Source organism: Lontra canadensis, unplaced genomic scaffold (assembly GCF_010015895.1).
Source record: "Lontra canadensis isolate GAN:19392208 unplaced genomic scaffold, GSC_riverotter_1.0 scaffold28, whole genome shotgun sequence".
In the NCBI taxonomy this organism is placed as follows: Eukaryota; Metazoa; Chordata; class Mammalia; order Carnivora; family Mustelidae; genus Lontra; species Lontra canadensis.
In genome coordinates, this window is record NW_022631022.1 from 10,822,915 (window position 1) to 10,848,246 (window position 25,332).

The following is a 25,332-nucleotide window of genomic DNA, read 5'->3' on the forward strand; positions in this document are numbered from 1 at the left end:
CCCATGTAACAATTTTTAGATTCACAGACTCACAGCAGCCCTGCCAAGCTCTGTTTCCATGATCTGATGAAACTGAGCTCACTGTGTAATGGAAAACGACTGGCACGGGTGTGGGCCAGGTGGTCTCGCCCCTTCGTCTGTCCCCAAGCCGACGCCTGTGGTCCGGCCAGACCTGGCACAGTGCCTCACCTTGGTGGCTTCTTCGACGCTCTCCCTCAGGGCCTGCAGCTCCGCATCATACTGCTCCTTCAGCTTGTCCATCTCCAGGTCGTGGCTGGAGACCTCTTCCTTCAGGGCTCCCTTCAGGGCGGTGAGCTCCCGCTCCCGCTTCCTCAAGAGCTCTTCCTGCTCCTCCTTGGCGATGAGCAGATCTTGAAGATCCTGTTTTGCCTGTAGGAGTTCCTGGAGAGAGGAAGCACGGAAGGGAAGGTGAGGATTAAACCTCTTCGCTGAGGGCCGTGCAGGTCCTCCCCAGCGGGGCCACCCAGACGGGCCACCCTACTCCCTAGCCATCCTCCGACTCTCTCCTCCCCACACCACCCACCAGTCTGGACCATCGCCCCCTCTCCCTTTCACTCCTTTGAGGCCACCATCCCCTCGATTTGTCTGTCATGGCTTTTTTGAGTTTGATTTAATTTGAGAGAGAAAAAGGGAAAATGATTGCATTTTCATTGTTTTGAAGGGGCACGTCTGCCTTTTCCACCTCCTTTCCTTCCTGTGCAGTGAATGGTCTGTCGCCTTTGCAGTCAATGGGCTTTTGTGTGCTGTCGCTTCACTGGGGGCCATGCTGATGGGCTGGACTCCCTGCCTCCACACCACCCCTGGGAAAGATCACTTCCTGCCGCAGCTCAACTGACTGAGCCACCCAGGCGCCCCCATCAGTGATCTTTCTTCTGTCATTCTGTTCTCCTCTGTTTCTTGGATCTATGTCCTTTTCCTCAGGGCATAAGAATCCCCTGGGTCAGAGGCAACAAAACAAAACAAAAACAAGCTTTTCCATGAAACTTTCTGAAAGTGTAATTTCTATTCACTATAGAATAGAACCACAACCACTCCTCAATCTCTTGCTATATGGCTTTGGATCCTATTGCACTAAGACTATCCCCTCCAAGGTCATAGCGACCTCTTAATCACCACATCCAGGCTTCATCCCAGTCCTCATTCTTCTCGACACTTCTTTGACTCACCCCCCCCCACCCCATCTCCTTAAAATTCTTTTTGGCACCGCAGTTCAAAGACAGTCCGCGCCTGTTCTCTTCCCTCAGGCTGCTGCTTCTACCACAATTTCTTCTGGCTTTTCTCTTTCTTCCCAAAAGCTAAGATCATCCCCAAGAATGCAACTTGCATTCTTTATTCTTTTTTGGCAAGCTTATCTATGTTTCCCCCAGCTATTAATGCTAAGCAAGTAACTCCCAAACCTTTACCTCCGACTCCTACCTGAGTTCAGACCTGCACTTGCGGCGACCTGCCAGACACATCCATCTGGATGTCCCTTGGGCACCTCAGGCTCAGGAAGTTTATGTTTTTTGGTGAATTCATCAAGTTCTTTCCTTTCCTCCTCCTCTGTTCATTATTCTTATAAATGGCACCACCTGCTTGGGAGCTTGGAAGCATCCATGACCTCTCTTGCCCTTGTCCTTGTCCTTGACCATTCAAAAGTTCTTTAACATCTTAGATCCTTTGCCTCACCTCCCTGGTTTAGGCTCTCCCACCACCCACCTGCTTCCCGCGTCCAGCCACTCAGCTGGGGCCCCTATGACATTATCCACATGCATTCCCTCGTCTCAAGTGCCATTCTTCCCTCTCAATCCCGCCTCTCTCTGCCTCTCAGAAAAATCTCTGAAGACATAGATCCAGCAGGACCTCCTCCAAGAAGTCTTCCTTGAGTGCCCCTCCTGATATCCTTCTCACTTTAGCTGGATGTCTCAGAGCACATAATTCTTTTACCTTGCAGTCCATACAGACTATTTTCTTTTCTACCCTGCTAGACTATAGGCCCTTGAAAGAAGGATATCGATCTGATCGTATTTTTGGTGCACGGCTCAATGATATCGGGAATGTGTCTTTCTGAGTATAAGTGAATTAACGTGTGCAGTACCCAGAAGTCTGCAGATAACAGAATTCTAAACGAGTGTCTTTTTTTCACAGGACACACACATCCTGTGCTCTTGGAGCTCCCGAGGAATCAGAGGAACGGCTGCCACCTGGGGACCCGAGGCCTCAGAGATGAGAAACTACTTTCCATTCCAGGAGAATGTGACTCGTGAGGGGATGAAAATATAACTGGCAATGGAATCTCTTTCCTTTTCTCTAGGATATGCACATCTTTGAACCAGGGGAACCCCCACAGTCCCAGGGAAGGACCACGCTGCAGAAATCAAGACTTCACCCTTCCAGAAACTCGCAGGCAGGCACTGATGGATTCGGTGAAATGCCGAGGGACTCATCCAGGTCACTACGGTAATTCGAGTGCCTCCAAAGCACCAAGCACAGAATACATGAGCCAGTCTTAGGAAAACAGAGCCCATCCTGAGATTTGTCAAAGGGGGACATCCTGGTTGGTGCGAGGCTGCCGGCCCCTCCTTCAGGAGGACCAGAGACGCCTCCATCACTGTTGTTACCGGCTACCCCTGCAGGTCTTCCTGGGCCTTCTGCCAGCCTCTCCGTAGAGTCCCTGTGATTCTAACCCCCCGTTTCCTGCTCTTACTCTCACACATTTCTCAGTTGTTTTGATGATAAGGCAGTTCCTCTTCCCACACTTATCTTTTCCAGGATATAGCTGTGCTTTGTGTCGCCTTTTGTGGAGTGTCACCAACGCATGTCAAGAACCTAAGTTTTCACGGTCTGTTTGACACTGACGTGCTGTTATCTGTGGTTGTGGCTGTCGCCTGGGCAGCCCGTGTTGTACAGATCCCATCAGATTACACCGCACCGTATCACTTAGCAGCCCTTGGAGGTTGTCCAGGGTACAGACCAAAGGCAGGAGAGATTTCAAAAACCTTACTTCACCACCTCAGCAGCCTTACTGCCAATCATCTCAAATATATAAACTTCAAAACACAAATAACTATCCATCGGAGATGAGCATGCCTCTCTAGGGACACCAGAGAAAACAAAGGGAGGTCTTGGCCAGTCAGAATCAGCACTTTCAAAACCTCTATGCATCCGGGCTAGCTGCAGATACAAAACCATCCGGGAGATAAAAACCGAGTGAGTGTATATGTGTGTATGTGGGCAGGGAGGGGCTGCAAATTTGACTGCGCTTGGTATGCAGTAACGTAAAAAGAATTGTGCTAAGCATTTCCAAAACTCCTAGGAGATGAATATTCAAGGCGATTAACAGTATTCTCATTCTTAAATGGAAAACAAAACAAAAAACCCAGAGCTCTGAGAAACTAACATGCCTAGGACCACACAGCTCACATGTGCAAGTCTGGGACACAGACTGGAGACCACTGCCCTTCTCTTTACCATGCAGCCCCTGTGGGCCTGACAACAAGCCTACACACTCGAGGAGGAGAGGGGCAAACAATTACACCACGCTCAGTCTCTTCGAAGCAAACACAACAGAGCACTGTGTCTGGCTGGAAGTGCTATAAGGAGGTCCTCTCCTTAAAGAAAAGGGACAAGCCCAGAACCTAAAAGGAAAAAAGAAAAGCTGAAAGAAAAAGGAAAGTACACTCTGGCACCTGGCTGTTATTAGCAGCAGCAAGTGGCTGTCCTGACAGCAGGTGCACTGAGACCCACACACCAGAATACCAAGCCAGCAGCTCACTTGCCCATAGAAAGCCTCATTTCACACACCAGTGGATCCACTGACTCACCAGTAGTCCACGCCAAACTGAGAAGAATGCTGATCTCCTCTGTGTGCATGTTTCCCAGAAGTTATAGGTCTCTATCAGAGGCCCATACTCATTGAAAGGACACAGAAAAGGTCTTATGTCAAAACTGTAGCTGATAGGGAATTATGTAATTTTTCCCCCAAAAGAATGGCCTAGAAACATACTACAGTTGATGAAAAATGTATTTCTAGTTATTTTTTTAAATTAAAATTTGTAAGATGTACAGTCCTGTCCTACCAGGGTTTTACTGTTAGAGACCTCATTTCTGAACACAGTCTATCCTCAGATCAATACAATTTCAATACCAGAATATTTTAAGTACTCACATCTTAGCAAATGCCAGAGATAAGCCATTACCAGCCTCTGCTGCAGTAAGGCCCATCCATCAGCACCAGAGGCTCCCATCAAAGACGATGGTTGGTGATTTGAAACTCCCCCGTTGGGGCGCCTGGGTGGCTCAGTGGTTAAAACCTCTGCCTTCGGTTCAGGTCATGATCCCAGGGTCCTGGGATTGAGCCTCACATCGGGCTCTCTGCTCAGCAGGGAGCCTGCCTCCTCCTCCTCCTCTCTCTCTGCCTGCCTCTCTGCCTACTTGTGATCTGTCTGTCAAATAAATAAAAATCTTTAAAAAAAAAATAAACTCCCCCGTCTTGGCACTTAGAGCAAGGGCTCATATTCACATTACCCCCAGACTGGAGGGGAATGAATTTACCGACAAAGAAGTGGTTGAAAACTTATTTTGTAATCACTTTTGTAACTTGAGTTTAAAAAAAAAAAAAAAAAAAGCCCAGAACCATCAACTTTTTAACAGAATAACAAAGTCACCTCTTTTTGGTCAATTATATGGTTTATCCTAAGAGAATGGTATTATTTACTCTTTCTTTCTTTTTTTAACTTTATTCTCTCTTACTGTTACTTTTCTGATTTTGTGTTGGTGTCCAATGTTATTTAACAAAAGGCAAAACATTAAAAGAGCTTTCATGAAAAATCTTGTGCATTTGGCAAGCCTCCCCAAAATAAAAAGCCTTCAGCCTTTTTCAAACACTCAAAAATAGAAGTGTTTAATGTTCGTTGTGTTTAAGAACCTGTTCTAAGCCAAATGCCATGGAAAACTTGGCCATAACTATCATCTGTTATCAGACTCCCCCAGGCCACTTTTCATAAAGATATGAAGAATAAATTGAATGTGACAGGGGCGCCTGGGTGGCTCAGTGGGTTAAAGCCTCTGTCTTCGGCTCAGGTCATGATCCCAGGGTCCTGGGATCGAGCCCAGCATCGGGCTCTCTGCTCAGCAGGGAGCCTGCTTCTTCCTCTCTCTCTCTGCCTGCCTCTCTGCCTACTGTGGTCTCTCTCTCTCTGTCAAATAAATAAATAAAATCTTAAAAAAAAAAAATTGAATGTGACAAGGGTATAGGATCTATTTTATTAGTGGTATAGAAACCATAGGTCACATTTTCACTACTGCTGACAAGTCAAAGGCACCTGATTGAAACAGTGAGGATGAACCTCCAGAGAAACCCACTCTGACACCGAAAAACTAACTGTGCCCTAACTCATCTTGCAGAAAGACAGGAGTAGATACTGTCCCTCCCATTACAGGAAAGAGGCAAATAATCAGAAAACCAACAATATCGGCTATTTTCAGAGCAGATGTGCTCTGTTTCCTTTTCTGTGTCTTTCATCACCAGCCTGAAAACACATAACTAAAACTGAGGCTCATATCCTTACCCTAGTGACCACTAACAATAAATAAATAAATAAACTATTTAATTAATTAAATTATATTCATTCATATATGCTCAGTGCATTGTGCTTAAAAAGACAAAGAAGCATGTGGCTCAATTCAGAATTATTTCCTTTTCTTAAATGGTGACAGTTCTAAAATAATTTAAATACTGAAATTTATTTATTCATTTGCTCTATTGCTTGGCACCGTGTGAGGCAAGAAATGGGGGAAGAAGCAAAACCGACATGTTCTTGAACTAACTGGCTAGCAGAAGATATGGGCAGATATAAAATGGATCAAGGTCAAATGTGCTAAAACGAACCTATAAGGAAACAGGATTTCAGGTGAAAGGACAACTAACCATTAGAGGTTTCAGTTAGTGAGAAAATCCAGCAACTTAAAAGACTTCCCAGCAGCAAAAATAACACCCGCCCCTTTTAGAATCAATAAAGTGTCCACACAAGAATCATAGGATATGGCGAAGTCTTCTATTTAAATTTGTTTGTGAAGCTACATTTTTATTGAAAGCCATAAACTGTTCAGTTGACATCATTTCTGGGAACTTACCCTTAGGAAATCTTTCTAAAGAACTAAAAGGATACATGTGAAAAACATTCAACACATTTTTACATAATTTGGAAAAAAAAAAAAGAGAGAGAGAGAAACAATAGAGAATGATGATAAAATTTATTATGGCTTATCTCCCTAAAAAATGAAATAGGAAGAATCTAGATTATAATAAGGAAAAATGAACTTTTTAAAAGATTTCTTTATTTATTTGAGAGAGCGAGAGCAGGTACGTGCAAAGAAGGGGCAGAGGGAGAGAGAGAGAGAATCCCAAGAAGACTCTGCAATGAGTGCAGAACCCAACACAGGGTTCAATCTCATGACCCCAACATCATGACCTGAGCCAAAACCAAGAGTCAGATACTCAACCGACTATACCACCCAGATGAGCCTGACAAACGAACTTTAAAAAGCAGGTATCAGGGGTGCCTGGGTGGCTCAGTGGGTTAAGCCGCTGCCTTCGGCTCAGGTCATGATCTCGGAGTCCTGGAATCAAGCCCCGCATCGGGCTCTCTGCTCAGCAGGGAGCCTGCTTCCTCCTGTCTCTCTGCCTGCCTCTCTGCCTGCTTGTGATCTCTCTGTCAAATAAATAAATAAAACCTTTAAAAAAAAAAAAAAAAAAGCAGGTATCAGAGCTGTAGGGACACTATAATTGTCCCTAAATTATAGAAGTGTAGATGAAAGCTATCAATGGGTAGGGAGATAATGAAGAAATAAATATAGATATTAAAATAGAAAATATAGAAATAAAAATGTTTTCACCACCCTCCGTTTTAAAATTCCATTTCATAATTTAAAATTTTTATTTACTTATTTATTTATTCTGAGAGAGAAAGTGAACATGTGAGCAGGGGAGGAGAGGCAGAGAGAGGGGAGAAAGAGAATCCTAAGCGCGTTCCATGCTCTGCACAGAGACGATGTAGGGCCCCGTCTCACAACCTTGAGATCATGACCTGGGCTGACATCAAGAGTCGGACGTTTAACAAACTGAGCCACCCAGGCGCCCCCATTTTATGATGTTTTAATATTTCAGTGACAAATACACCATTTTCAAACCCCATTCTAATGTACCTTGTCTTTGTAACTCAGCCCCAAGAAGAAGGCGGAGCCATGAGAAGAATATAATATCACGAACGTGGCAGTTTTTAGGATAAAGGCCATTGGATAAAAAAAGACAAACAGGTGCTAAGGAACATGCCCAAGGCCTTCTCAGGAGAAAAGGTCTAAGTGGAGACAGAGAGATGCTCATGTAGGAGAAGGGAAACAATTCCCCTCTGCCCATATGGTAAAATGAATTCATGAGAGCACCGGCAACTGGGTGGCTGCCACCACCAAGTCATTGGGAAGAGACTCTAAGTTCCAAAGAGCGAGATCTAAAATCCCTCCAGGGAATTACTCCCAACACGAAACATGGAAGGGAGTGAGAAAACACTTGATAGCCGAGACTCAGAGGCAGCCAGAAACTTGAACTCCAAAGCCAGAGCAACAAGACCCAGGCCCTTAGGGGGAAAGCTGCAGAAAATGAGAAGTAAATGCTGACATGGTACCTTTACTGTTTTACTTTTTTATAGTTTCTTCTTCTTCTTTGTTTTGCATTATTCTAAATTGTGTATCATTTATTCATTGGCTGTTCCTACAAACTGAAGCTTATAAGGAAATAAGCTTCAAAACTATGCCAAAAATACAGGTTATGATAATTATAGCCAATATCAAGACATCTAAATGGGCACAGAGATAAAAGTTCTATTTCTGATCTTCAATTATACCCATTTCCAACTTAAAAAAAAAAAGTAGACATTCACAGCCTATGTGTGTATCTACCACATTAATAGGATGGCAGTCGAACTCACAGAAGAGATAGTAACTGTCTTTGAGAAACCACACAATCATTAACAAACGCTAAGCAGAAGAAAGAGTCAGCTTCATTCACTGACTCATGGATTGGTAAGAACTAAATAGTCTATAGGGAATATACTGATATGGGCAGAAGCCAGACGGGCAGCCTGTGTACACAGCAAATGCATTCCATTCATTTATTTACTCACTCACTGTTTTACTCATAATGCATCCATCCAACCATCCGCCAATTACTTGCCAAGTGCTGTATGTCCCAGGCACTGGAACAGCTGATAAGGATAAAACGCCAAGCCAACCATCACCAACCCTGCCTCCTAGAGCTTACATTCTTATGGGGGCCTTGAAAAAATCTGTGATAAGTGCTATGTGGGCATAAGCATCTTTAAAATACTTTCCCATGACTAGCATCACTTACAAAGTGTTTTTGCCCAAAGTTTAACCCAAATCTATTAGTGTTTAGATCTAATTTCAAATTTACTGGAAATGTAGGAGACAGTGGAACAAGTTAATGGACACCATAAGGAAATAATCAGACAAATCCAGAATGTGGGCCATTGGTCCACATTCCATCAATGGAATGGAAAGGGAGCAGGAAATAGGAAATTGGTGGCAGAATACTAAGATAAATAAACTCAGAGAAAGAGAACAATGAAAGCAATACGGGATTCTTGACTGGATCCTGGCTTGGGGCTGGAGGGAACAACTATAAAATATACTTAAGGGACAACCGGCAAATTTTGAATAAGAACGAGGTATTAGAATTATTGTTATATTATAGGAATTATTCATTGTTTTAGGTATGATAATAATATTGTTATAACAAAATTCCCTAATTTTTTAAAGATGCATGCCAAAAAATTTAGGGGTGAAGTGTGGCGTTATCTGTAATTTATTTCGAAATGGTTCAGCAAAGATGAAGAGATGGACAGATGAAAAAATAATAGGATAAATGAATGGACACGAAGAAATGGGGTAAGTATGACAAAATGTTGACAACCATTGGATTTGGGTTGGGGCTCTATGGGAATTAATGAATTACTCTTTCTACTTTTCTGTATGGTTGAAATTTTTCCTAAGACAAAGTTTAAAAACTGTTACAGATGATGCTTTTATGGAATCTAGCCATAGGCAGAGTGGAGCAAATGCACATAACGGAATAAGGCTTGTAGTATCCAGACTCCGCCCCCCCCCCCCCCCCCCATCCCATCCTCTCCAGGCACATGGGGTCTGCCTTACCACCTGATCCCTCGTCCCCCCACCACCACCTTCCTTACCTCAATCAGAGCTCCCTTCTCCCTGTCCTCAGATCGTTTAGCGCTGTCTAATTCATCATGCATTTCTGAGAGCTGGTCTTGAAGATCCCTGATCTCTGTCTGGTGCTGTTCCCGTTCCATCTTCACCTGGAACAGTCTGGCAGGGGAAGAGGCCCGTCAGAGAGACTGTGCTAAGCCTTACATTTTTTTTCATCCAGTCTGATTTCAAACATTCAGATGGTTAAGCAAAGTCATCAGAAGCCCCAAGGAGCCTCCCACTCTGTGTTCTATACTGAACAAGGAATCACAAACCAGAAAAGGCACTGGTAAGAACTCAGGTCTGCAGTTTAATTTGCCCAACAAGAAGACAAGTGAGAACTCAAACCAATGGGGAAGGTTATACAATGACGGTTTCTCCCCAAAAGGAGACCGTAGTGTACAAGAATTTAGATGACAAGAAAGAAATTGACCCAAAAAAGCAGAACCTCTTTGATAAATGTTTTCACTAAAGCCATCCCACTCCCTACCCCCCACCCTGCCCCCAGCCCCAGAAGAGCCAGCAAATTACGGCCTACTTGGCCAATCTGGCCCACAGCCAATTTTTCTAAGTAGTTTTATTGGAATATAGCCATGCTCATTCATTTACATATTACACATGGTCATTTGCACAATACAATGGCAGAACTGAAGGGGTCCAACGAAGACCATATGGCCCATAAACCATAAAGTATTTACCATCTGACAGAAAAAGTTTGCCAACCTCTGCTCTAAATCAAACTCACAACTGTTTTACCTTTTGATTTTGTAAAGTCTTCACTACACCCTAAATTTTATTTTTTTTTTTCTCACCAATGTTTCTAAAACTAACCTCTAGGCATGTTTCAAAAGCAAAAACTACATCATCAAAACTGCAAAGGCAATCAAATGATCTTATTGTATATTTCTTGAATCTCCTCCTGCTTAAACCTTCACTTAAGACCTCCACTGTGTCTGCAGAGCTTCATAGCACTGTATGTTTGCAGAGTTGGGTTTCAGAGCTTTTTGTCACAGATTTTAAAATGATGCAACGACAGGGCCATCTTGGCTTTGACTCTCCCTCTCTGCAGACTCAACAGAGGCAAAAGCACTGGTCAGCATCCTTCAGAATAAAATTCACAAACTGGGAGATTACAGAAGTCACAGGACATGTGCTTTTTGGAGGCTAAGGCCAGGCTCCTTGAGATCTCTGTCTATAGACATCCCTACTCAGCATTCCCTGCTTCTTGCTTGCCGGCTCTAGGAGCCACTCTCAGGGCTGAAATTTTACAAGGCATCCTTTAAGGTATACAACGAATTTGTTAAATCATTAGCCTTCCTGCTTACAGTCTGCGTGTGTCACCAGCTTCACAATTTTACAAGGGTAAGAAGGAGAAAAGGAAGGGTCAGTAGCCCCTCTAAATATTTGGAAGGCTGGGTAGTACTGAACAGACAAGAAGGTTCTGGCTCCACCCGATGCAAGAACCCAGGCTCCCTGCCCAGAACTCACTCCTCCAGGTTCTTCCGGAGCTCCCCTTCGCTCTCTTCCAGGCGCTGTTGTAACACGGAATTCTCTTCCACTTTACTGTCATGCTGGCCCTGGAGCTCTTCCAAGCTTGCTCTCATTCTCTCTCTCTCTTCTTTCATGTTCTGCTGATTCTAAAATGAACGCATGTGATTTTCAAGCATCTCCAAGGAACGTTCATGTAATCCCACAGAAGGCTACCCCGAAACTCTCATGGACTCCGTGTCTTTGCACTCATTTATTAAACAACTTAATCAAGCCATATAATTAGGCCTGGGAGTTCGCAACTAGAAAGAACATTAAATACTGAATGAGCTGTAAGACTTCTAAAAGAAATACCAAGGCAGCTAAGGTTCAGTCTGCTAGTTCTATTACTCAGTTTGGATATTTTATATGCATTTAGTTTCCTACTGACCCACCCAAATCCAACAGCGCTTTACTCTATCAAAGCAAACAGTGTCTATGGGTTTCAGTTACTTCAAAAAATTTTAAAATAAAAAAAAAAAAGTTCTTTGGACAGCAGGAGCCAAATATACAGGAATTTACTCAGTGATGAGAGGAATGTTTCTTTGGGGTGGGGGTGGGGACTGGCTTTCACTTCACTTAGGCAACCAGATATGCTTAAAATATTCTTTGTAAGACAGAAATTTTAAAAATGACATAAAAGAAAAAACCAGATACCTTGACTTCTAGTTGAAGCTGTCTCTGAAGTTCAGCCACTTCTGTAGTCAACTTGTTTTTCTGTTCCAACAGATCTCTGACTTCAGACGAAGGATTAGAAGCCTGTAATTAATTGAAGAGATACCCCAATATACATGTTCAAGATGCTTTATTTTCTCTTTCTTCCAAAATGTAATCCAAGCAGTAACATCAAAAACCTAAGACCCAATTCAAATGTAAAGCCCTCCAAAGAAAGGGGCACCAGGAAACCCTCCAGGGGTGACCGGAGGGCTCTGGACCTTGATCAGGGTGGTGTGTGCATTGACACACACCTTATATTAAAAATTCAATGAACCAGACAGTTAAGATTTGTGCAATTTACTATATAGACGTCATACCCCAATAAAACAATGTAAAAAGATAAAAAATAAATATTTGTTGAAGGTTCCTCCACTGCCTAAGGTTATACCCAAAGCCCATGTTTCTGTGTTCCCAAGGCCCTTTGTAAAATCTATTATTATAAAACTTCCATTACACTGGGAATCATTATTCCAGAACCTGAGATGTTCTCACTCTCTGCATATGTCTGTATTTAAGTAGTAAATAAATGTATGTTGGCTGAATTGGCTTTCTTCTTTTAGAGGCTGCATGTCCATAAAGAAGGGAGATATTAACAAAGAGGGGTCTGATTAGAGAGTCTATTAGAAAACAGACTCTGATCTGAGTATTAATATTAACGATCTCATTTTTTTTTCCTCATGGGTATAATAACAGGATAATGCTCTCAAAAGGATTTGGCTAAAACTCTACAGAGAAGTGGTTAGAATGCCACAAAAGGGGAGGAGAGAGGATAAAAGGCAGGAATCAAAACTAGAAAAAGACATGTCTTGGGTCTCACGGGCCTGAACCCAGGTGTGAGTTGTGTGTGATGAACTTGGAATGAGGTACTTCCTCACTACTCCTGTGAAGTTAACCAAACCCAACCATCCACAAAAACACAGGATTTCCTATTTTCTTAGGCAAAATGAGAAAAATCCATTATGGAACTCTAAATCCAACCCAATGAGGGAAATTGCACATTGTTGTCACACGAATGAAAACTCTATCTACTCTGCTGTTTCCAGTATGGTCTTTCCTTCTCTCAGAGGAAATCACTCCACTGACACCAAAAAGATAAAACTCCAAAGCCTTTGCCCACAAATAATCACATTCAGAAAATAACGGGGAGAGAACAGGAGTAGAAAAGTCTGGGCAATTAAGCAGTCATGGTGCTGTGATCTTAGCAAGAAGTCTAAAAGCTATGGTTCATCTCATCATCTCTGGCTTAACGGGTTTCCCCTCATCTCACCTCTCTTCAAAAGCTACCAAAGGAATGAATTTCTGCAAATACCTCACTATTCATTCCTCTTCAAAGCCCATCAGTAATGGCCCAGCACCTTCAGCCAAAAATGGAAACTTCTACGATTTCTGAGGTCTTTCCTATCTGGCACTTCCTCCCACATCCTGGCTCTCTGATCCAGCTATACTAAATTGCCTTTAGTCCCCTAAGCATCACAAACACCTGCCTTCTTGTATTTGTTCATGCTGGTCCCACCACCTAGAACACCCTGCCTTCCCTTCTTCTCCCAGAGCCTTCTTTACTCTTGGAGACACTGTTAGTGTCCCGGATTCCATAGGGCTTAACCTAACTTCCCTAGTTTGGTCTGGATACCCATAGCCTGTGACCCACAAAGATAATCTTCACATCAAGGCCAAAAGGATGTATCACCCTAAAAATATGCAGTTGAGTGAAAAGCAAGAGTCACCCTTATAATTTGGATTTAAGAGTTTTAGCACAAAACCCCTAAATCAATTTTAAGAACTATGTAGAGCCCCTGAAGCCTGCCTATAAGCTAGGCGTATAATTTAAAGATTCCCCCAGGGGAATAGTGCATGTGTGCGTGTGTACGTAATCATTTTAATGGATGCCATAGCAGCAGTCATGGGTTAGCTGAGCATTGACCAGTAGAGAAAAGAGGGAACTGAGGCCTAAGAACATCCTGTATATTTCATATGCATTTAGACAAACTTGCTGTGAATTGTCTCGGGTATACTCTTTCCTTTCCATGCAGAATTCCCCGGGAGGGACAGAGAAGACACACAAGCAAGAAATGGGTCCCACTTCAAGGCGGTACAGGACTGAGGAACAAGCTTCTAGTCATCCCTACCAAATGTTGCTTCCTCTCAGGGTACAAGGTGTGTCGGGCACGTAGCCGATGTTCATCAAACATGAAACGACTCCTTCAACAACAAAAAAATCTCCACGTGTCAACTGGATTCAGTACAATAAATGGAATGGGCAGTTTTTTAAAAAAAAGAATTTGGCCCCACTGCACTCCTTCCTTTCTCTTCCACCCATGCTTGCTGGCTTCACCAGTCTCTAGTCCTTATTCTCTGACGTTCTGGAGCTTGGGTCCGGTCACACTTACCTTCTTCCTTCGGGACCTCGGATTACGCTAGGGTTCTCTGTCCCTGATTTCAGACCGTCCTTCCTGTTCTTATTTTCTCTTTCTAAATTTCACCACCTTTCTGTTTCATCTTGCTACAGGTTACATATTTTTTAAATCAAATCTCTTAAACACCTTTCTGAAAAAAAGGCAGGTGCATCATAATATTTACAACATGGATCTCCCATTTTAGGTCCTCCTCACTACTCGGGTAACTTCCCACTTACTGCAATAACCCCATGTACAGGCTGAAGGAACAGCAATTTGTTTGCCACATTCCACGTTAAATGCCCTCTGCAGAATACAGAACTCCAATTTACTTGATTATTTCCTTGTGTGCTCCCTGCTGCTCGAGACTTCAAAGTCTGGATTTTCTCAAAGACCAGGTTGACTTTCCGTTTAGTGGCGTCGTCATTATCGGTGCTTCTGGGAAAGAGGGAGCAGAAAAAACAGTGAGGGGTATGACCATGGGTCTCGGGATACCTGAAGTGCCATGACGTACAAACAACAGACCCGTTTAAGAAGATCGATGGCAAGAAGTATGAATTAATTAAGGCTACAGACAAAGCCAGTGTGAGGAGAACGGGATGGATGATGTATTTCTCTCCAAATAAGCTGCTCTATGTTAACACTCAATCTGGGACGAGGGTTCCCATTTCCAAGAGGGAATGTAAAAGAGAGGCACCCACATTCTGAGCCTGGAGAAAACATACAGTGAAAATTTAGTAATTTGTTGTTGTTGGACTCAAATGACTTCTATTCATTCCAGCAAGGAATTTCTTCTGTGTGTGTGTCTCTCACACACAACCCACAGCCACACTTTACTTGTAAACCTTATGCTAAGAATGATCTACAGTGACCTTAACTGGCTTTTTAGCCTGTGTTTAAAAAAATAAATCGCCCCAGCTGAGACTGTCAACACCAGAGCTTCGTCTACATGTTCACAGATAATGATCAGAGAGAGACGTTTGTTTGTTTGTTTGTTTGTTTTTTAAAGATTTCATTTATTTACAAGCAAGAGAGAGAGAGAGAAGCAGACTCCCTGCTGAGCAGAGGGTCCCGACACAGAGCTTGATCCCAGGACCCCGAGATCATGACCTGAGCCAAAGTCAGATGCTTCACGGACTGAGCCACCCAGGAGCCCCAGACAGTTTTATTAACTTCGACCACACCTTCTATCACACATTCCTGGCAATGAGGAAAAAATTTTTAAATAAGTTCCCTCAAATAGTCACCTCCTGTTAACGTCTATCTCACCAGTCTCTCAATAAATCATGAGCAAAAAATCTATATAAAAGAATTTAGAGAAAGAATTCTAAAAATTGAAAGCTCTTCTCCCTGAATCTTATCATGGTAAAACCCTTCACAGAAAGACACCAACAGCTAGTTCTTGGCTAGAAGAATCTCTTCGGTTAGTCCCCACCCCCAACCCCATGCCAAAAAGAGCCCCTCTCTTATATTCTGAACCTATTTTGTCAGCTCGATAATTGTAAGGTATGATGGAAAAATGTGAAGTTTGGATACCAATGAGTACTTGCCAAGTGACTTGCAGTCACGTCGGGTTGTAAAGATTTTTTTTTCCTTTTTAATCCTATCTGATGAGACAATGGAAACAGAAACTGCAAATTCCTGACCTAATATCTCAGCAAGGACTGAAAACCAGATTACTCAAACTCAACCTCCAAGATAAGTCTGTGAAAAGCAGTGCTTTTAAATGACTCATACATGCTTTAAAAAGCAAGGAAGCAGGGGCTCCTGGCCAATGTCAGCTCCCAGAAGGGGAAGAGGTGGTTTTATTTATCACTACTAATAAGGGACGATTGATTACTACTGCATGCATGACAAACTCAAGGTGGCAGAGTCAGTCAAAACTGAGAAGGAGACATTCTTCCCATCTTTGAACTTCTTTTTAAACAATAGAGAGTCATTTGAAAAACAGGGGTCCCTGGCTGGCCCAGTTGGAAGAGCACACAACTCTTGATCCTGAAGTTGTGAGTTCAAGTCCCACAGTAGATGTAGAAATTACTTAAAAAATAATAATAAATTATATATATAAACTCATTTTCCCCCTGCTCTTCATACCCACACCCAAGACTCAAAAACTGTTGTGCAAACTCCAGCCACTGACTCCTAAGCCTCACAGTGCAGGAAGGGAGGGCAAAGCAGAAGGTCTCAGAAAAGGAAATTAAGACCCCATCAGTAAGGACGAGACTTTGCTCCTTTAAGGAAAATCACTGACCCCTCTTTGAGGTAATTGTAAAGTATCTGCTTGGCCGTCTCCTCATTGGTTTGTTGAGTGAGCTCTTGCTGGCCTTTCAATAGATCCGGAGTGGCCTGGAACATAAAGCCAGTTATTACACCACAGGATGGAGTTTCCAGGAAGAAGGCAAAACCCTGAAGCAGAAGCTTCCAAACACATTCCTACTTTCCAAAAACAATTCCTTAGGTAAGGATCCTCATTACAATGTCTCCACCACTCGGTAGCTCTATAACCTTGGGCGACTTACTTAACTTCGACTCAGCCCAATTTTCTCACCTGTAAATGACAGATTAATAGTAACTACCTTCATAGGGTTGGGGCAATCCTAGAATGTATAACAAATAAATAGTGCCTGACACTTACCAACCTTATCATCATTTTTACCACTATCATTATTTTTTATTGGTACTACCAAAACACTACATATACCACTTCAGTCAATTCCGTCCCTTTAGGAGTGACCTAAATCAAAATTAACCTAATTTCTCAGGCCAGATATTAACCCAGTCACTCAACATCAGGAGAAAAATCAATATATCTACACAAACCTAAGCACTGAACCTCTGTGTGTTAACAAATTCTGCACACCTGCAGATGCCACACAGACACAAACAGGAAAAACGAAGCAGAGTGTCTGACAAGTCCCTGACAGAAAAGTCCATGACAGGATTCTAGCTGTACCTGAGTTAATGTGGAAAACCATACAATTGGCAGTAGGTTGAAGACTCTGTAGGGGAAAACTGAAACAGATCGGATATGCCTTTAGTGAGGGTCTGCGTTCCTGTAGCCTCCTGCAGCAAGGAAGGAAAGTCCCATGGGCCTTACCTGAGTATTAGAGGTGGAAGTAAATGTCTTCACAGAAATCTTCTTGGCGCCAGAGTCGGGCAAATTTGCTGGTGGCCTATTCTGTAACATCAGCTTCGCCGTGGCTGTTTTGATTTCCTCCTCCTTTTTATTCTGTGCTGGGAGGGAAGAAGCTTGTGTGTCTGTACTCTCCTGACCACCTTTGTTTTCTGGAACTTTCCCATCTTTGCTCTGCTGGGGAGGCCTGAGGTGGGCCCCCTGCAGCCTCGCAAAGGCCCGGCCCACACTCTGTCTCCCCCGGTGCTCCTGAGCCGGTGACCTCTGCGGGCACACCTGAGATGGGCGGAGAAGGTGTTCGCTGGACTTGCCCAAGTTCCGGCTAAATTCGTTTAGGTACTCGGCGTTCCCCTGGAGACCAAAAGGAAAGGCACTATCCACGCTTCTGGACCGCTTCCTGTCTTCTGGGTTGATTCTGTTTCGCTTCCCAGACCTTCCTCTCTTCTGGAGCCCAGGTTTTTGGTCAAACTTTTCAATCAGTTGGTCCACACCAGGAATTGATCCTGTATCAATATCCCGCCCAGTTCCTGGCAAGAAGGGGATATAGCGTCTGTTTTCATGACGATTCACATTGTCGGCATGGATGGCACATTCCTGGTCATCAAGTAAAAATCGGTACAGAGAGTTGGCCGAAGTGGGAGTTGCCGATGAGGAAGAGGACCTCCGGGACCGAGCTCCATCCAGGACGGGTCCCGCCGAATCCTGCCGCCGGAAGGGAAGCACGTCCGGCCTGGCCTTCTTGGTCTCGGGATGGGTGTGTGGGCTGTGGGCTGTAAGGGACCTCCCACTAGGGGACAGGGCCTCCTCCACCAGCCCCTCCTTGGTGCAGCTCTGAACATTTACGCACACTGAGGTCTGCTTCTTGGGGTCATCGATGACCACAGAGCTGCACAAACGAATGGCCGTCACGCTGGATTTGCCCACATCTTCCAAAGGAGGGCCGGTAGGCTGAGAACTACTAGGTTTCGGGAAGCGAGTCCAAGCCTTCTTATTGTTGGAACCTTCTTCTGTTCGAGTGTTTAGCCAATTACTCTCAGGAGGCTGGGGGTTTTTTAAGTTCAAGTCATTCTTTTCCGGGTCATAGGGCTGCAAAAGCTCAGGATGCCTCTGAAAGTTCAACATGTGGGATGGCTTCACTGGCCCCTCTTTGCATTCTAGAACCCCATTCTTGCCCTCAAAGAGAGAGGACTGTTTCAGGTTTCTCACTGGGCTGGGTTGGGCATAAGGATTTTCTGGGAGCTGCAATTCCTCGGCGCTGGTCTCCTCCAGCACAGACCCGTTGCTGGAATGCAGGGGCAGGTTACTTATCACCGGAGATGGGAATGGTGGCCCATCTTCAGGAAAAGATGTGCCTGCCATACATCGCTCTGTGTTATTCAGGACTATGTAGGGGTGGCCATCAATTCCCTGTACCCGGATACTGACACCATAGGAGCCTGCCTTCAAGGGTTGGGAATTCCGTGACTTTTTGCCGTCATCACTTGCGAGTCTCAGATGGACGCCATATTCTTGCTGCACATGTTGATATTCACCAAAATACAGCTCCATGGTTCACTGCTCCTGCGACCAGGGAAAGACGGGGTAAAAAGAAGACATTAGGTTAGAATTACACCTGTTTAAATGAAGATGATGAGGGGAAAGTTCAAAGAAAATGCAACACTTTAACCAGCAAGGACACTTCGGAAACAACTGCTCACCCAAACAGGCCTTTCTGGATGCCCTCCATGACCATGGAGTTGTCAACACCGGGCTTGAACCCTGGCCTCTGGGGGGAAGACGGGACAACACCTTTGGCATAACCACCTTATTCTGTTTCTGGCTGACAGGCCGTTCTGGTTGCTTTGTTTTTTCCCTTAGTTGGTTTCCTCACACCTTATGCTATTTATTTTTAACCAATAGGATATTCCAGTTACTAGCATTTGAGAACAAGGTACTTTTCCATGAAACGATTAAGACTGAAGGCATTCTGATGGTCACCACTTTCTCTTCTCTCCTTCCTGTTGGAGCGCTTTCTACCTTTTTTATGCACAATCTTGCTTTGAAATCTTTCTATTTATTTGGATATAATAGTTCAGAACATTGTTTTACTTTGTTCCTGAGACTGACAATGAGAGTGAATGATTAAGAATAATTTTTCATTTTTTTCCTTACCAAAAAGGTTCTAGTAACACATGGACCTGAAAAATATTACAAAAAACTGAAGACTCGAGGTCCCTTATTTTGGGGTGTGTCCTAATGCCAAGGATCAGTGCCATCACCTCTCTGGGGCGTGGCCACCATCGTCAAAGACCGAACACAGATCACCAGGCAGGACGCCTAGCCCACCCCACACCCTGGGGCCTCCCACCAGAAATTCACTTCCACCCCCCACCCCACCCTTGGAGACTCCGACAGGAAGGAAGCCCCAAGAAGAGCAATAGCAACAGGTCACACATAACAGCTGTCTCATTTCTTTCACTCCTAGGGGCCCTTTTCAGGTTTCTTTCTATTCTGGAGTGAGCCTGGTAGCACATTTTCCAAGAAAATCAACTATCTGATCCAAATTTTCAAGTTTATTTGCAGAGAATTTTACAAATTATGAATCATTTCATCTCCTTTATAATTTCTCATTATCCAGTTACATTTCTTTGTGCTTTCTTCATCTAATTTTTGATTGAGCAAGTAAAATGTGTATCTCTCTCTATATATTTTTAAGAATAATTGTTCCCCTAAAGAGTAGTTCTCAAGATTTCTCAATCATTTCCCTTTTTTAATTTTCGTATTGAGTTCTAGCTTCATCTTTATTATCTCCTTCTGCTTTCCTTTATTTTACTTTGTTGTTTGGTTTCCAACTTCTTGACTTGCATGCTTCATTTATTTATTTTTACTATTTAATTACACCCCATGAGTTGCAATATCTGACTGTGTCAGTTAGGAATTGCATTGGTTCCTACTAACAAAGAGACCCAACTTAGCAACTCTAGAGTTAGGAATTTTTTTCCCCCAGAGGCAGGAAGTCCAAGGCCAGAATGGATGATGGCAGGATAGTTCTGAGGAATACCTCTCTCAACTTTTCCATTTATCTACTTTTAGCATGTATTAGACACCTTAGGATTACAAAACAGCTAACCAGCATCACATACGTCAAAGGTTCGTTAGGTCAGCTGAGTCAACCTTTTTAAGGAGCTTTCCTGGAAGTCCCACCCACCAATATTATTTTATATCTATCTCATTGGTGAGAACTTAATCATATGGCCACCCCCAACTACAAGGACAGATTGAGAAACAGGGATGTTTAGGGGGTCACTGACACTCTCAACAAAATCAGTATCCTGTTGACACTGGGAAGGCAGCCAATAATTTCTACCACAGTAACGTTTTTATCATTATTTCCTAAGTAGCTTCAATCTGTGGATTGGATTTCTTCTTTGATCCATGAGTTGTTTTTGAAAAAGTTTTTTCATATCCAGTATATCTGCTGTTGTGTTGTTTTGGTTTGGAGGGTCCTTATTTCTGTATGTTGTGAATTTCTACATGCACTATAGTAAAAAAATTAAGTTTCTACTATTCCTTCCTTTTTAAACATATTGAGGTTTCCTTTGTGGGCAAATGTAAGGATATTTTTGTCAACATTTACTGGGTAATGGGTATAGTCTCTTTTTTCAGGGTATGGAATTCAAAATATATCCATATAACTTTACCAATTTTTTATTCAGCTACAGTACATCCTGACTTACTTTGTCTTTCTAATTTGTCTTGAATCTGCCTGGATATATCTGTCTCTTACCGGCCTAGTGCTGTCTCTTCTGTTTGATGATTGTTCTTCTAAATATAAAACATGTTGGACATCATCACCTCCAGGTTTACAAAGGGGAACAACTTAGAGAAGGACATTCATCTGCAAATCCATTTTTAACTCACCAACCCCAATGATTTCATGACGCCTACTTTTATCTTCAGGCTCATTCTGACAGTATTAGGCAATTTCATTTTTTTTTTTTCAAGGTTTTACTTATTTGACAGAGAGAGATCACAAGTAGGCAGAGAGGCAAGCAGAGAGAGAGAGAGAGGAGGAAGCAGGCTCTCTGCCGAGCAAAGAGCCAGATGCGAAACTCGATCCCAGAACCCTGAGATCATGACCTGAGTGGAAGGTAGAGGCTTAACCCACTGAGCCATCCAGGCACCCCTAGGCAATTTCATTTTTAATCAACATTAAACAAGATATAATGAAAACTTGGATTCTCCAGCTTCCCTTTCCCATCACATTCCCCAGAGGAAACCAAGTGCAAATGTTAGCTGTTTCTCTAGTACTCACCTCCATGTTGCTCAATAATATGCCTAAATTCAATTGCCTAACTCACCAGTTTTACATATGGGTGATGACATACCATACATGCAAATTTCTCATTCTGTTAGCTTCTCAGTAATATTAACTATATTTATATTATGATTACATATCAATAATCAACCAAAATAATATATAAGTATTATATAAATATTTATTCACTAAACAGCTACACTGTAGGCTATGGCCATCCTTCTTTACAAAACTTTAACTTTTCTAGGGTTAATATCTGATTGCTAGTCTCACTTGTCTTCTTCCCAATACACCTACCTATCCTTAAATCCTTTTGTCAGCTACATCACGTTAGATCCTTACCAGTACTAATTTCAAAATAACCAAAACATCAGATAATTTGGTGATCTTTTCCCCTGGTGCCCTCCCTTCTGCAGGCTTCCATCCTTGCACCTTTTATTAGGGTCTTACATTGCTGTCTTCCTTCTGTGCTATATTGTGTCCAAAATTTCCTCTTTCTTAGCTTACCCAGTTGGTCTGGAGGAGTTCACTTCTGGTAGCTTTTTTTTTTTTTTTTTAAGATTTTTATTTATTTATTGAGAGAGAGGCAGTGAGAGAGAGCATGAGTGAGGAGAAGGTCGGAGGGAGAAGCAGACTCGCCGTGTTGCTGGGAGCCCGATGCGGGACTCGATCCCGGGACTCCAGGATCATGACCTGAGCCAAAGGCAGTCGTCCAACCAACTGAGCCACCCAGGCGTCCCTTCTGGTAGCTTTTTAAGAGGTCCAAGGGAGTAAACTTTTTGAGTCCTTGGTGTTTTGAAAAATGTCTTTTTTCTATGCTTAGTTTGATGATGGAAAGTCTAACTGGATATAGAATCCAGGTTAGAAATAATTCTCCCTCTGATTTTTTAAAGTATTACTTTGTTATCTTGTACCTTCCAGGGATGCCACTAAGAATTCTTCCATTAGGGGCGCCTGGGTGGCTCAGTGGGTTAAGCCTCTGCCTTTGGCTCAGGTCATGATCTCAGGGTCCTGGGATAGAGCCCTGCATCGGGCTCTCTGCTCAGCAGGGAGCCTGCTTCCTCCTCTCTCTCTCTGCCCACCTCTCTGCCTACTTGTGATCTCTCTCTATCGAATAAATAAATAAAATCTTTAAAAAAAAAAAGAATTCTTCTATTAGGACAGCCTTTCCTCCGTGTGTGCCCTATGTACTCTTCTCTGACAGCTTTTAGGACCTTTTCTTCATCCCTACTGTGGGTGAAATTTCACCTGATATATCTGAGTGAGGGTATTTTGTGAGTGAGGGTATTTTTTTTTTTTTTAAGATTTTATTTGTTTATTTGACAGAGATAGTGAGAGAAGGAACACAGCAGGGGCAGGAGAGAAGCAGGTTTCCCACTGAGCAGGGAGCCCGATGCGGGGCTCAATCCCAAATGACCTGAACCAAAAGCAGACACTTAACGACTGAACCACCCAGGGGCTCCGTGAGTGAGAGTTTTATAAAATATGGGTGCTTGGGGTGCCTGGGTCGCTAAGTCAGTTGAGCATCTGCCTTCAGCTCAGGTCATGATCTGAGTCCTGGGATCGAGCCCTACATTGGCCTCGTGCTCAGTGGAGAGCCTGCTTCTCCCTCTGACTGCTTGTGCTTTTTCTCTCTCATTCTCATTCTATCTCAAATAAATAAATAAAATCTTTTAAAAAAATGGGCACTTAATATACTTCTCCAATTTGGAAATTTATGTCATTAGTTCTATTAAATGTTCTGGTGTTTTTTGTGTGATAATGTTCAGAGAACCATTTTATTTTGCTTTTGGTTTTTGCATCTAAGATATTAGTAATGTTGCATCTTTCACATTGAGTTTCAAGTTTTTGGATTTTTTTTTCCCTCAACTACTTCTCAACTCTGTCTTTTTAGTTTTACTTTTTTGAGAGCTACATCCTCAACTTCTTCTAAAATTCAAGTATTTCATTTGTAATCCCCATTATCTCCTTCTTATTCTCTAATTGGTTCTGTTGCATTCTAAATGCTATTCTCATTTTAGACATGAAATAGCTTCTCTCTCTCTCTCTGAAGATACTATAACTTTTTCAAAAGAAAATATTTTTTTTTCCTGCTTTCTGCAATAGGTCCATCTTCTGTAAGGTTTCTCTTTGCTGGTTTGTTTCGGTTCTTTCTTTCCTGATGAAGCCTTTCCTAAGAGGACTCAGATCCTTGGCCGTCCAATCCTATTGAACAGTACAGTCCTAAAAGCAGATTGGAGCCTCTGCAAGCATGAAGAGGAGTTATTAGCTGGTGAGCTTCAAGGAATGGGGTGTACTAAGATTTCCACACACATTTCTGTCATTTCTGTATCTGGGGCATTTTTTTCTGGACCGGTTTGATTTCTCAAGGAAAGAATCTGGGGCTGCACGAGCTTGGCTGCTGGTGTCATGACGACAGGGCAGGGGAAGAGCATGGAGGTCCCAGCTCTCATTCAACCCCCCTGTTTTCAGCCATCCCTATCTGCTTCCAAGATCTCTCCAGTTCAGTTTCTCCAGAGCAGACCTCCAGCCTGCTCATCGGGGTGGGGAGGGGAGCAGAGGCAGATGGAGGTCTAGATACCGGGGTGTAGAGAGAGCCCTGGAGAGCTGGCTGTTCAAGGCACTCACATATTTCCCTAGGCTTCAGCCCCTCATCCCCGCCTCCTAGGGCAACGGACACCGTCCATCTCTGAGCCTCCCAGCGGCTCTCCAGGGAAGCCACCTGGCCTCTCCACCACCACCAACTCAATGGCCTCTCCTCCACTGGTGAGCTAGCTCTCCTCCACGAGGTCTGCCATTCCTTGTCTTCGTAGCTTGAAACACTCTTGTGCCTTTACTATCTTCCCAGTGGGATTCTGAAAAGGGGATACATCCCCTGCCTGTAAACTGATCTAGCTTGACAAGGCTAATAACATTTACAAAATACTTCAAAACTAGGACAACAACAGCAAGCGTGTCTTAGACTCTGGAAGCAATGCACAGAGGCCAAGACCAGAATGCCTGGGTGTGTCCCGGTTCCGTGCGCGAGCAACACTGGCCCGTGTTATTCTGGATCTTTACAAGCGTTTGCACTCATTAAAGTTTATAACAAATACTTTTTTCGACAGAAGAGTTTCCGAGCAAACAAATGTGTTCACTGCAATGTTTTGTTTATGATATTTGCTAAATGGGGTCACATTTTACTCACCAATAATCTCTTCTGTGCTGACTGTGAGTTTTCTATGAAAATATTCCTCCTAATATTTATTAATAAAATTCTTTTCTAGGGTTTTATGGCCTCTTTCATTAGCTGTTGCTACTACAGTCAACACTAATTACATTTCAATCTTTGAATAAGGCCACCTTGGTTTATTATAATCTTAGCTCCCTGTTAGCAAATTAATCCGCATATTTGAATTTCATGAAATGTCCACAATTTACATTTCCTTGACAACAAACCTCAATCCAATATTTTCATGGAATGACATTTCCCGGCTGGGCACTGGTGTTTTAAACAAATGTGGATTTCCTTCCCAAGCACAGTGTAAACACTGAATGAATGAATGAATTCAAGGACAGCTGTTCATTTTCAGACCCCAGGCCCCGCCACAACCCTAATGCTCTCCGCAGAACACACATCTTGGCTGGGGACGAAACCCAACCGAGGACTTACATAATTTGGCAATAAATGCAGACCAATTGCCAGGAAGTAACATTGTGGCACTTGGCAAATAAAAGTGGTGTTTTGGAGTGGAAATAATGCTTTCAGAAAAGACCATTAAATGATGATAATTGCTTTAGTTAGCGAGATCAGTGAGTGTGTTTCTGAGTAAGAACAAAGAGCTTAGCACTTGGAAGAACTATGAACATATGCCAGACAGAAACAGTTCCTCTCTCTGGGACATCACATTTTATCAGCTGGGCACAGAGATTAGTCACAATGCTGGGTCACACATGGCCACCTCATTGCTCTAATTCCCCATGGCACCCCCAAAACCTGGAAG

At 43.1% G+C, this 25,332-nt stretch overlaps 1 protein-coding gene across 3 annotated transcripts in view; it reads right to left on the reverse strand.

The window, feature by feature from the left end:
• Positions 1-18,612, reverse strand: part of CGNL1 (cingulin like 1) — a 94,824-nt gene extending 76,212 nt beyond the window's left edge. For 2 of the 3 annotated variants that reach the window (XM_032864860.1, XM_032864859.1), the window contains exons 1-7: positions 17,017-18,612; positions 16,171-16,265; positions 14,252-14,357; positions 11,467-11,568; positions 10,771-10,919; positions 9,267-9,402; positions 190-402 (exon numbers count right to left, since the gene is read on the reverse strand). In XM_032864860.1, coding sequence (XP_032720751.1) covers positions 190-402; positions 9,267-9,402; positions 10,771-10,919; positions 11,467-11,568; positions 14,252-14,357; positions 16,171-16,265; positions 17,017-18,600 — 2,385 coding nt within the window. In that variant the 5' untranslated portion in view covers positions 18,601-18,612. The remainder of the gene's footprint in view (positions 1-189; positions 403-9,266; positions 9,403-10,770; positions 10,920-11,466; positions 11,569-14,251; positions 14,358-16,170; positions 16,266-17,016) is intronic. The other variant, XM_032864861.1, reaches the window with a different exon arrangement.
• Positions 18,613-25,332: the final 6,720 nt, after the last annotated feature.